The following is a 13703-nucleotide window of genomic DNA, read 5'->3' as shown; positions in this document are numbered from 1 at the left end:
TTCCACTCGGGGAGTTCGCAGCGCGCTTCGATAATTAAATATTGATATCTCTATGACTACTTCACTTAGAAAAATGAATAAAAAACTATTCGAAACGATTCTTTACGAAATTCCGGGCATTTTTTCCGCAGCATGTTATTTGGAAAAATTACGAATCAAAAATTCAGCTTGGCGTTAAAGAACATTTTCTTAGCATTTGTGTCCGAGCAGTTGAAAAATAAAGAATACAATGCGATGACTTTTTACGAAAAGTCGCCAACAATAAGGTAGCGGAGGCAGTTTCTGATCAGTTAAGCTCGGCGGGCTCAGGTTAAGGTGAAAAATGAGAAAACAACAAATAAAAACGGAGTGGAACTTCTTTTAAAGTGTAAAACAGACATTTAACATCAATTAAAAATCCACTTTTGAGCTACAAATATTAAATAATTAATAAAAAATTAACATTAAGAAAATTCCGCCTTGGCGGTAGTTTATGATCACGATTTAGTCGCATGAGGTAGTTTTTGATCACGAGTGGAGGTAGTTTCTGATCATTGGGATGAGGAGAATAATGACTTAATTTCCTACTTGTTTCATCTCTAACTGATCATTAAATTATTTTTTTTATTATTAATAAATAATCAGAGGTAAAATCACTCATTAGCGAAAAAATTTCACATTTATTCAATGAAAATCAACTCGTGGCATCCCACCATTTTTCGATACTATTTTCATCGTTACCACAACGATAATTACCACCATGAGGGAAAGATAAGGTGAATATTTACATTGACAGATTATTAAACTGACATTTTCTTAAAAAACTGTCAGTTGGCCTCAATTAATCCGAGCTGACAACTCATGAATCCTCCGATCAACAAATACCGACAGGTTAGATTCAGGCGACAGTTATTGATCACCACAGTAATTATTGAAAATAATTTTTTTATCTATTTTTTATCATTCTGAGTTGTTCTCCTATAATTTAACTTGAGATTTAGATCATATTTATGATCATTCGGTACTTACATGGTAAAATTTGAGTGCTGAAGCTTCAGGTACACACTTAGCTCATTCCACAAGCAAACGGCGAAAATGGCCATTTCCCGCGTTCGCGCGCTTTTACCATTTATTTTTGACAATTTACAGTGGTACCACTGCCACAATTGAGATCACTAGCGAAAGCAGGGATTTTATTCTTTGCACTGTTGGTTTTACCTTCTTGATCAATTCAACTCAAACTTCGCACTTAATAAATAAATAGCCGAGTGATCAAGAACTACCTCCTGATCAGAAACTGCCTCCGCTGCCTTAGTATTTTTCCGGGCTGCTGCGATGGGATTTTTTACTCGTGTGGCGTTGGCGTCCGAGCCGAAGGCGAGGACTGGCCAACCACACACCAAATTAGATTCATTACATTTCATTAATGTAATAAATATGCCCACCTCCATACAAATAAAATTAATTAAAGACAGTAACTATAATGAAATAATAGTCATGGTAATTTACCGACGGCCATAGCTATCTGGTTAGAGTATTGGATTGGCACGTGAGCGAACCGGGTTCGATACCTGGCTGGGGAGCCAAAATTTGTAACACTCTAATCTCACAGTTTCACTGTCGAGTGGGAGTCTCGTTAAAGGGACGACTGTACCTGGGCAGGTTTTTCCCTCAAGTGAGGTTTTCCCTCGTCCTTCGGCGAATGCGGTACAGGGGGTTGGGGGGTGGGAAGGGAACAAATCGTAAAAACCCGAAAGAGTATACGAGAGAAAATAATTTTAGTAATGGTAATTTAAAGTGGCAGAGATACTGCACTGTACTGATTATTTCAGTTTCTTCAGGCTCCTTGCATATTCGATATTCTGAACTCCATTACTTGCATTGTGGATTCGATTTTTACATCTACTATAGTTGTTGTTGTCACTGTATTGGACTGTTCTTTCCGTGCAGTAGTGGCTTGAGTAGAAATAGAACTTATGATACTATTGATGCAGTTGCTCATACACTGAGAGAAATATCGTCATAATAACACAAAACTAATTTTTTGCGCCAAATACAATTGCGCCAATCTCTTGAAGATGATTTCTTAGAATAAGAATTCCGGATAATGTGTCAGACAATGTCGGATTTCGGTGAAGTTTCCATGACTTGAACATGAACATTTCATGATAAAGTGAGAATTTCCTGCCACAAGGAATTGGTTTTTTCGTGGCAGAAAATGAGAAAATGACTAAAAATAGTAAAAGCTTCGATTCAGTGAATCATGAACCAGAGACTTTCATATTGAATGAATAGAGAGTTTATGCAGAGGAAAACCTCCAGATATTGAAAATATAACATAACCGTCGCTTACGCTCAATCACTTTAAGAAGGGAAGCAATATCTTCTTTTCCTTCTGTCAAAATATTCTTGTCTTTGAAGGAATATTATCTCATTTCGAAAAAAAGACATTATCTTTTCATTCGGTAAGTTCCTCCTTAGCCCGAAGAGCACCCATTTCTTGTCTGAAACCTACCATAAATTGATCAAACATGTATGCGATGTTTTTCGCTCCAGAAATGATTTTTGTGATATTTTATCGATTTTTATCTTAGTGTAGGAGTTTTTGGTGATAATATTACTAAGTGGTAAAAAAAATGGGAAAATTGCTGATTAGTTACCAGTGATGGAATGTACTGTTCTTGTACGGAGAAAAATTACAGGAAAATTATCAACCAACACGATAAAATGGGGTCATTTTATCGTATAACTCCGAAAATTTCACGGAATAGCGTAATCATTCCCCTTCGAATACACTTTATTTTCATGTCACGCGTATCAGAAATTTGGTTCACCAGAACCGACATTTGTTCGTTAGAATGAATCTAATTTACCATATTAGTAGAATAATTTTCCTCATTTTTCTCCATTTGTGTGTTGAAAATATTTAATGGGTGTAGTATCTAAATTATGTCCGCAGCAAATGAAGTTTCCGGCACGAAGGGAACAAATGATGTTTGGCTTTCTATTCTTCTTCCTATTCTGATTTCAAACTATACTCCTGAAAAGTCATTTAAAAGAAATTTCATTTTATATATACGTGAATGGTCAAGTGATTTTTCCGAGGATTTTCTGTCCGCGTAAAGGATCTGAAGCAATGAGCGAAGTTCGATAATTCCGATAATAAGGAGTGAGGCAGGCTGGACCCTGGGAATACAGAAAATATCGTCGATTGATTAAAAAAGTGTCAGAAATTCCATGTGAGGGCCTTCGGGCAATAAAAAAGCTTAAGCGATAAGCAACAGTTATTAGCAACGAGGTGTAAAGTAATAAAGCATAAGCCAGTTTCAACACGGGTTCATTCATACTTCACGCATAATCTAAAGTGGCCACTGTTGGTTATGTCTGCGATTTCCAGGGACATGTCACTCATTTTTGGAAATCTATTACCAAATATTGGTGATACTAGACATAACCCAGATCATTAGTGATTTTCATGACTGAAATTTAGTGATAGATTCCCAACAATTAGAGACGGATTTCTGAAGATTAGTGTCAAAGTCACTGGAAATCAGTGATAATGTCACCAATAATTAGTAAGAAAAGCACTGAATTCAATAATTTTGCACTCGTTGGTTATCATAATTGCGAATGTCTAAATTTGGAGATAGATTCCTAAATATTAGGGATGGTTTCATGGCTATTTAACACAAATAAATTCAACGCCCTACAACTCAACACACAGGAAATTCAATACATCACGAATTCAACGATACATTCACTCAAGACGAAATAAATTATTTCACTTGCTACTTTATTGAAAATTCTGTTACATATCGATTTCTCCAAAATTCTGGTACTAAAAACAGAAACACTTCTTCAAAAGACACAATCGAGTGCCACTTTTGAAATCAATTACAGTTTAACCCCCTAAGATGAATTTAAATATCCCCACTCTACGGCCGTCAAAGCGGAATGCCAGCGGCCCCACTCGAGCGCCCTACGACGTTTTTCACCTTGGAGGGTTAACATTGTGAGCAACGCCCCTCCAATAATCCAGTTTACAAACGATACAATAACTTACCATTTCTACAGGGAGAGAAATTCTCTAAAAAAATTCTAGAGCTAGCACGGCAAAAAGAGCGCAAAGCAACGACCAGGGAAAAATACTAGTGCTCGCATTGGACCTTTTATTAAGTAGCACCTGAATTTTTCCCGTTCTTACCTGAAATTTTTACAGAAATCCCCCGAAAATTTTATCAGAAATGTCTAGCAATTTTACCTTAACAGTACTACAATTTTTAATAGCTGGTGAACTGGAATTTTTTCCAGTACCAGAATTTTTCTCAAGCATTTTTCTCATGAAGAATTCTTCCAGTACCACTAGAATTTTTCTCAAGAATTTCGTTCCGTGTACCTGTCGTCCAAGATACAAATCAATAAATCCTTTCCGCAGGCTTTTGAATTTGTTTTGATATTTACTCCAATTGAAATATAAGCAGATCAATGACTCATGTGCTTTCAAATTTATGTAGAATTGGAAATATGTGTCACTGCCCGATATTCATGTGTTGAATAAACTATCTGCTGAATATACTATCGCCGCGTTATATTGAATTTGCATAGTGGCAAATAGTCCTGTCACCTTAGGCATGACTCCCAGAAAATCATTGATACACGGAGAGAAATTTTTGATAAAAATTATCCTACCGTTCTATAAAAGTGTATCATGAGTCATCGTTTCCTCATTTCTATCCCGAAATTTAGTCAAAAGTAATATATAATGATCAAATTTTATTCTACGTTAGACAAATTTTATCCTGACGCATAATGAATTTTACCCTACCAGTACAGTAATTTTTATTGTTATCAGGATAAAATTTCTCTAACGTAGAATAAAATTTGATCATTATATATTAATTTTTACTAAATTTCGGAATAGAAATGAGGAAACGATAACTCATCATAATACAGTTTTATAGAACGGTTGGTTAATGTTAATAAAAAATTTCTCTCCGAATTCATCTTTATTCGGCAAATACTCATATCCGTAAAATGAAAATAAAACTCTCCAGTTTGAATTTTTTCCGCACTCTTTGATCGGATTCAATCTATTCTGCCCCTTCCACCAAAGTTAATTCATATTCAAGGTGAACTTTTCGATACGACATCGTTGGATGTTCTCGGGTGTGCCACTATAATTTTTTTTTCTTTATGATCCACTCTGTTCATTTATTTATTGAATGAGGCGCTCGTTTCTATTATCTATGGATTTATAATCCTTTAACTTTGTTTTACTTTTACCCGGCCGGGTGGAGTTAGGCTTTGATTCAGTTATACACACTGCTTTGACTATTTAAAGATGTATTACACCCTTTTCGCCAAAATTTACGTTTTTTGAATTTTTCTGGTAGATTATTGATCGGATTGACGTGAAAAAATATACCGTTTTTGCGTTTTATCATTACTTAATGACTCATAAAATTTCATGATCGTGCAATCATTTTCCTGCGTTTTTTCTAAAACTCTTCGGAAATTCTCAAAACTCTAGAAAAAATGCAGGAAAATGATTGCACTACCATGAAACTTCATGAGTCAGTCAATAATGATAAAACGCAAAAATGGGATATTATTTCGCGTCAATCCGATCAATAATTTGCCAGAAAAATGAAAAAAACCGTGAATTTTGGCCGAAAGCGTGTAGTACATCCTTAACTGTGTCTAGTGCCAACTCTCAACAGCTTTATTTTCACACGTAACTAACGCACAGCCCTCCACCTTACTTTATCTAGTTTTTAAGAGCGATGCGAAAATTGTTACAACAGACCCATGTACTCTTCAAAAACAATAAATTGAATGGAAAATATTCAAGGTGAATGCAACGAAAATTTACACCATTTACAGCTGTTTTCATTTTCTATTTTTATATGTCTAGGTTTGCAATACATAAAGGACTGTCCAAAGGAGCCACACATACCAGTCTATATGATAGTAGGAGGCACACTGGGTAGTGTAAGGATGTTCTGGGCGTTATACTCTCAGATACGCTCTCGACGTCTTGAGAACACCATCACACCCCACGAGAACTCCAATATATCACCGATGCAATTGGTTTCCATAACTCTCACGGTCTTCCTAAGCGGCTGGTTCGCATTAGGTGAGATGAATAGAATAGTAAAAAAATGGCGGGGTGATTCTACGCCAGAGCCATTCTGCCTTGGACTTCTCGAAGCCTTGTCAGACTTCGTTCCATCAGATGAAGGTGTCGCGAACCATCCATCACGTGGAAATATAGGGGAGGCCGGGGCAAAATGAGACTCGGGGGGCAAAATGAGATTCTTCTGTTTTTTGTTTTTCAATGAGACTAATAAGTTCAGTGTTTTTTCGATGTAACGTCGTTTAACAGATCACGTAAGTAGGAAAATAAGTTTTCGAATAAAAAAAAACTTCTAAGACAATCCCTAATTATCGTAATATTCTAGGTTTTACGGGAATGAGAAAATTTGTTTCATGCAGATATTTCATCTTACAGTTATGAATTTTTGTAAGTTCATTAACAATAAATATTCATTTTTTCGTAGAAAATTCTAATAAGTTGAGGAATTCTTGTCTTAATGCTGTTTCAAAATTTGGAATTTTCGATGAAATCTGAAATTTTATCATTTTTTCCCCCTAAATCGCATTCAATATTTATATTCTGAAAATTACTACTCAGCTGTCCATGAAATTTGAAGGACAAGGGCCGATTGATCACAAATCGAATGAAATAATTAAGAGCCTCTCCCATTTTATTTATTAATTTATTAATTAATTATTATCAATAATACTAGACTAAGAATTGAGCGCTAACTTAGAATTTTTTTAGATTGTAATCTTTGAGATTTGAGTTATATTTATTATATTTTAAATCCACTAACAGTGGGGTATTTCATTCATAACTGTAGAACAATCAATCACTTGTGTAAAATGTCAAATTTTACAGGGGTCTCATTTTGCCCCGCTGTCCATTTTGCCCCGGTCTCCCCTATTTCTCATTTTGTTATATCCGCCTGCAATGATGAACTTCCCTTTCATTCGGAAAGCAGTCAGTAGGGAACTTGTATGGATCTCCGTTCTTCCTAATTTCCCAATTCAATCTCGTGATTGAGTCGCTGTGGGTTTGTCATGCGGGATTACACATTGCGGCGATAATAACTTTAACCCTCCTGAACTGGCTCAATGAGCACCGCGCCGCCCATTTTCGAATTTTTATTTTTTCAATGAAATGAGAATCAATAAAAATCTGAAAAAAATACAATGCCTACTTTTGACTATATTAAATTTATTGACAATTTTGATCGCGTTCATACTCGCATCGATTGAGTACCAATACAGTTTGAAAATTCGAATGGTTTAGAATCCTCGTGTTTAACCTCTAAAAATCCCATTTCGGCACGAAATCAAATCAACTTTTTGCATTAAATCGCCACTTTTTTCTCAGTTCTATTATCATTTTCTATTCATTAGAAGTTGCAACCTTCCTCTGAAGACAAAATTAATCTTATTTTTTTTCAAACTTTTATTTCACAAATGGTAAAATAACACGAGCGGTGCCGTGATACCCGAGCCAGTTGATTCAGCCGGCGGGCGAGTGCCTGTTCAGGTTATAAGCGGGTTCGGTGATCATTGCTGCCGCGCTACAGAGGTCAATCCCCACATTGGTCTTCTCACCGATGTAAGAAGCGACATTGATGCAAGGTTCATGAGCTTAAATGAAGAAATTTATATATCCTCCAATGGTAATGGCAGAATTATCGAAATTCGGAACACGCAAGCTCCTAAAACATAAATACAATACATTTTCAAACATTGCGAAGTTTTTTCGCGGTAAGAATAAAAATCTGGTCGAGTTTCTAACAGTTTTTTCTTTTCTTTTCTCTGCAGAAAGATCTTTTCTTTATACTATAGTAACTATCAATATTTTGCTACTTCTCTTTAAATCAGAGATTTTTATTAGTTAATGGACGATAATAGAGAATGAATGTGAAAACTCGCGAAATTGAGGAAAGCTCAGGCGTTCGACAAAACTCAGAATAATTTAGAAAATGATTAGGAGTATTTTGATTTTGTATGTTTTCTGCCACTCAATGAAAATATCTAGAGTCAAATTCAGTAATTCAAAACTGAATCTCAATTTTCATACTCTGGAAATTTTTTCCGTCATTTTATTCATAATTCTATATTTTTTTCTCTCACAGTCATTTTTTGTACTGGATATTTCAATGAAACCTATAAAACCTATTGGAAAGCCTACTATAACCCCTTCGACATAAAGAGATGCAGTGCAGATAAGGCACATATGGAGTAGGCTCGCAGTGCGATTTCCGCCGTGGCTATCCACGATATTCAATCTCGCAGATTCAGGCAGAATTTCTACTAGGGATTGGCTGAGGCGCTCATGTCTCGCAGGTTAGTCACCATCCCGAGTAGAAATTTCATCGGGAGCCCTCAACGTTCATTGGGAACCTATGAGTTTGTTGCGGGTTACTGACTCGTAGGTTGTACCTGACGTGTAACCCGTAGGTTCCAAACGCAACAATACTCATAGGGACGATTATTGTCGATTACAGATGAGTTCACCACCGATTATTAACTCACGTAGCTCAACCCGTTTGTGACTTATTTGTCCCTTATAAAGTGTTAACGGCATTCAATTATCCAAGTCCAGCCGGGCATAACTGGTCGAGAACTCATCAGTACACTGAATAAGGGTCAAAATCAACAGTCAGAAATGAAGGTCAAAAATAAGGATCAGAAATAAACGTCAGAAATAAAGGTCACGAGGGTCAGGAATAAGGATCAGGAATTAGTGTCGAAAATAAGGGTCATGAGGGTCAGACATGAGTCAAAAATACACGTCATAAATAAGAGTCACGAGGGTCAGAACGGAAAGTCAAAATTGAGGGTCTCAAGGGTCAGGAATAAGGTTCATTAATAAGGGCCAGCAATAATGGTCAGAAATAAAGGTAAAAAGTAAGGGTGAGAATTAAGGTTTAGGCATAATAATCATAAGTCAATCGTCAGAGAATAAGAATCCTCGCCTTATCTGGCATGTCGGAATGTAATATTCCCAAGAATTACAGGATAGTAGACTTGGACTTCAGCACAGCAGACGATCATCAAAGTTAAGTAAGATCGAGTACGGTTCGGAATTGGATGGGTGACCACTCACCGAAAATGTGATTTTTTTTTCTTTTTCTACGTAGGGGAGGGTGGGGCAAAACGGCCCCCTTTCAATTGTCAATAACTTGTGAATGACATTGTGAAAATTCCCAGTTTCAACTTCATTTTGAAGATAATTTTTCATTCTTCAAAACGAGCTCTAACTCATCCCAATCGGATTATTGAATCGGAAAATATTGACGATTGAAGGGGGGCCGTTTTGCCCCATCCTCCCCTAATTAAATCGATTCTTATCATTGGGCATGCTTTTTCATGGCAATTAATGAGTTATTCATCATTGACAAATTGTTAATAATAATTAGATGAATAAATAATCATGCGGGTTTTTGATGGGTTACAACCTATGTGTAACTTGTGAGGTAACTGCGTGACGTTTCCGTGAGTTCCTTGTAGATTGAAACCTATGTGGAACCGGTGACCATGTCGGTTGCAACTGATCGATAACCGATGATAAACCGACGAAATTTCTACTCGGGATGCGATTAGTCCAACGCTCGACCGTCTACGTGACATCATAAACAATTCCTGAGCATTTGAAATCTTCAACTTTTCATAATTAATTGTTCCATGAACTATATCTCGAATTGCTATAATTAAAATATTCCTTTTTCGGAGCCGAAGCTTGAGATTGAGAAAAAAATCATACAAGTTCCCTATTTGTGCGATTCGACTTCATGTGTCGTTGCGAATTGTATTTCGTTCAATTTTAATTTATACAAGAAACTTCTGACTTGACAATTTTCAAGAATGAAATATCTTGCACTAAGAAAATAAAAACCTTCGTCAAGTAATTTTATACTTGTCCTACAGACGAGGACAATTTCGTGATGACAAGAATGCGATTTCTCAAACCAAGTAAAATTTAATTAATTTATTTAACAGTTTTTCAGCCTCAATTCTAAAATATTTTAATGCAAAAACCAGTTCAATTGATTTGAGAACTCGTTCTCTTGATATGAAGAAATTGTCCTCATCTTTCGGACAAGTATAAAATTTCTTGGCGGAAGATTTTTTTTTCTTAGTGTGAGATCTTTTGCGCTTGGTAATTTTCAAGTCACGAATTTTTTGATACAAAATAAGGAAGTACTTCTAAAAAAAAACTTGTTTTCCCAGTGTACCCTGTATCATCACACACTGCCATCCTCTCTCTATTTTGCGCAGGTAATTATTGGATTCTGAGGATCAAATGGCCGGAGTATACATCGACCATGTTCGAGCCAGATCGGTGGTGTCACAAAACACTATATGTGTTTGCAATCGTTCATCTGGGAATCGTATACGCTGCTATTGGAATGTCTATCGTCACTGCTATAGGATTAGCCATTTGCAGAGTGCTTGCCTGTCCTTGGTTTGAAAGGTAACTACATTACCCATATTGCTCTGATCCAAAAGGTCTAAATGTCGATGTCCGCATAAAAAGGGCTTGCTTTGGCGATATTGGAGAACTGCACAAGAAATCTTAATGCGTGAAGGCGACACTTTGCAGAAGTGTAACTTCATTGTTCCGTTCTAAAAAAATAATTCTGCTTTCGGATTATTAAATAATAAAATAAGATTGATGAAGACAGAGAAATTATTAACTTTCATTTCATTGAATATGTTTCAATCTTTTGGAAATTATTCCATTCGCTGATTTTCCGTAAAAGATTAAATGGGTTTATGATAATGGCAATATAAAATGAATACCAACTTGGGGATTTCAAGTTCACTGGTACAACGGTTCGTTAAACCGTTCTGTCGGCTTCATTATTGCAAACCCTGTGCCATTCACGTTATATTCAGAATATGTATGCGCAAAACTTTTATCACATGTCCAAATTATGACGGCAGTAATATGTGACCATCATATTTCATCTAAATAGCAACAAAAAAATTCCCATGTTTCGCAGTTTCATAATGGTTTCTCAATTTTATGACTTTTTTGGAACATAATGGTTAGATAGAATCTGACCATTATGTTCCATCTAAATAACAGTCAAACTACTCAAATTATGACAAAAAAAAATATGATGTCACATCACGGTCATGAAGTCGTCATATGATGAAAAACAATTGAGGTTATTTCCACCTCCCTAATTCCCAACCTCTGTTTTCTTTATTTCAAAACCGGTAGGCATCCAGTCATCCTGTCAGGTTTTCCATTATATTCTCTCCCTCAACCTTTCACTAAATTTCGGGGTAGAAATACGGATAAAATCTCTCGTGATACCTTTCACCAAACCGTGCTTAGGGGGTAACGGAAGCCGTCGCAAAAGTTTGTTTTTTCAACCCATTTTTCTCCGATTGTGTCTAATATAAATGGCTGAAATTTTCACCAAGTATTGAGGGGAGTCTAAGCGTTGTCATCCATCTATTATTTTTCAGATTTTTCGCAAAAAAAAAAATGCAGAAAACTTAACGACACAGCTGATGCTAAAAAATAATAGATGGATGACAACGCTTAGACTCCCCTCAATACTTGGTGAAAATTTCAGCCATTTATATTAGACACAATCGGAGAAAAATGGGTTGAAAAGACAAACTTTTGCGACGGCTTCCGTTACCCCTTAAAATACTTATGTATGATTCCTCCGCGTTCGACCTAATATTACGCGATTCATCATATTTAACCGTCGATCACTCGCGCTCGGTCGCCAGCCTTCATCCGCCGCACGGTTAGCGCGGCGCCACAGGGTTAAAGCGAGCGCGCTGTTGCCACCTTGGCGCTTACCGCTACGAGCGCATTTCAAGTGTGGCAATGAATGTAGCAACACTGTCGCTCGAGAGGTCGGTAGGGACTCACTCGCACTGGCCGGCGCGTCACCGCTTTTCCGTCCGTTCGACGTTTCTTTTCTTTTTTTAGATAAACAAATTTCCCAGAAGAATTGAACTAGGAACTCTAATTTTTTCAGAATTTTTAAACGTCGAGAAACATGCTAAAATATAGAAAAACAAAAACGGGTAGCGCCGCGCTCATTGAGCAAGTGATCGAGGGTTAATCAATAGATTTTCATCTTTCTACTCTCCTTATTGATTCTACTGAATTTGCATTGACCGTGATTGTTTCTATCATCGTAAGAAAGACATGACGATCTCGGTAAATAGACCACGCCTTCTCCATGCGAACCACTACCCATGAAGTAGTAAGAGGTCAAGTCTTGCGAGCGAAGAAGAGCAAATTCTGTGATAAAACTTTCGACGTTGCCTTATATTTCCTCGATAACATTTTTAAAAACCGCAAAGCAGGTTGTGGAATTTTCATAACTACTTTCATGAGTTCACAAGAGGTTAAGGTACCACTGGGCAACGGTCCAAGTGTTGGATTACACAACCGTTCTTATAACCTACCCCATTTCCTTTTTACGTTTTCTTCAAGATGGATCGATTGAATCGCGTGATCCCACGTGAAACAGCATGATGTTGTGGCCAGCGTAAGCGCTACCTAGATAAAGTTTCCCATGCGATAAATCTTCCAATACCCACCCTATTGTTTCATGCTACATATACCTGAATTATCTGAGTTGCCAGCCATTAGAACTGCGTCGGAGTAATATAAACAATCCATAATAACGTGAAATTTTCCTATTTTCTGGTCAATTAGATACAAATAACCACGGCGATCTACTCGTCTGAAGGAATATCTTGGTGAACATATTACAACTGGGGGCTCTGCAAGGCGCCAAAAGCGGGTGTCTCTGGACAGCAAAATTCTCGAAGAAGTCAACGAAGATGATGAAGAGGAGGGAGAAGGCAATTCGGCAACTGAGAAATTCTGCACCAGAGTGCAATTTCGTGCACCCGATATCATCGAATTGTAACGATCGTATTCAAATATCCGTATATCATTGAACATTATTTTGAGCGTAACTTATTGGAGGAATTTGTAGTGTTCTGCGCATCCCTAAGAGTGGAATATTCTTTTGATAGGTGAGTAAGTATGATAATAGTTGATGTACGGAGATAATTTTTTTTACACTTGATACAAGAAAAAAAAATGATTACTCATAATACATAGATAAACTTTTTTGCCAGCAGTGATGGAGTCTCATTTCTGAAAATTTTGTAATAGTATAACATTTTTGAATTGTCAACGTATCATTTCTACTGAACAAATTGTTTCTGTATTCTTTCATAAAATATGGTGATTCCTCAAAATAACTCTCTGGACTGATTTTACGCTTGTATTTGAAAAGTAGATGCATTTGCGTTTAGCGATATAGATATTTCAATAAGTGATAAGTTTTTGAATTCTGGGAAAACTCTCGTTTACGAAAATTTCGATCAAAAGTGAATGGCCAAGTAGATACAGTGAACGAGAATGTTTATATGAGATCATCCTTTTCCAAATGAGAAAACTTTTCTTATTCAGAGTTATAGCTTTTTACTATCGATCTTTTTCGAGATAACTTTCTACTAATATTGATACCGGCCCATCATATTCTTGCCGATCTTCTACACTTACTTTTCCTAAACTTCCACATTGGAATTCACTGATTTTATTCCAATTCTTTGAAAATGGAGAAAAGTAGTGACGATAAGTAGGA

The 13703-nt window shown here is 36.5% G+C and overlaps 1 protein-coding gene across 1 annotated transcript in view; it reads left to right on the top strand.

The window, feature by feature from the left end:
- The window catches only part of LOC107045850, a 52964-nt gene extending 40068 nt beyond the window's left edge, over window positions 1-12896 (top strand). Inside the window, exons 5-7 of the mRNA XM_015268250.1 lie at window positions 5894-6115; window positions 10342-10537; window positions 12761-12896. Of these exons, the coding sequence (XP_015123736.1) occupies window positions 5894-6115; window positions 10342-10537; window positions 12761-12770 (428 nt within the window). The 3' untranslated portion in view covers window positions 12771-12896. The remainder of the gene's footprint in view (window positions 1-5893; window positions 6116-10341; window positions 10538-12760) is intronic.
- Window positions 12897-13703: the final 807 nt, after the last annotated feature.

Source organism: Diachasma alloeum, unplaced genomic scaffold (assembly GCF_001412515.2).
Source record: "Diachasma alloeum isolate Michigan unplaced genomic scaffold, Dall2.0 Dall_scaffold_00181, whole genome shotgun sequence".
Lineage (NCBI taxonomy): Eukaryota > Metazoa > Arthropoda > Insecta > Hymenoptera > Braconidae > Diachasma > Diachasma alloeum.
This window is presented reverse-complemented; position numbering and strand designations above follow the sequence as displayed.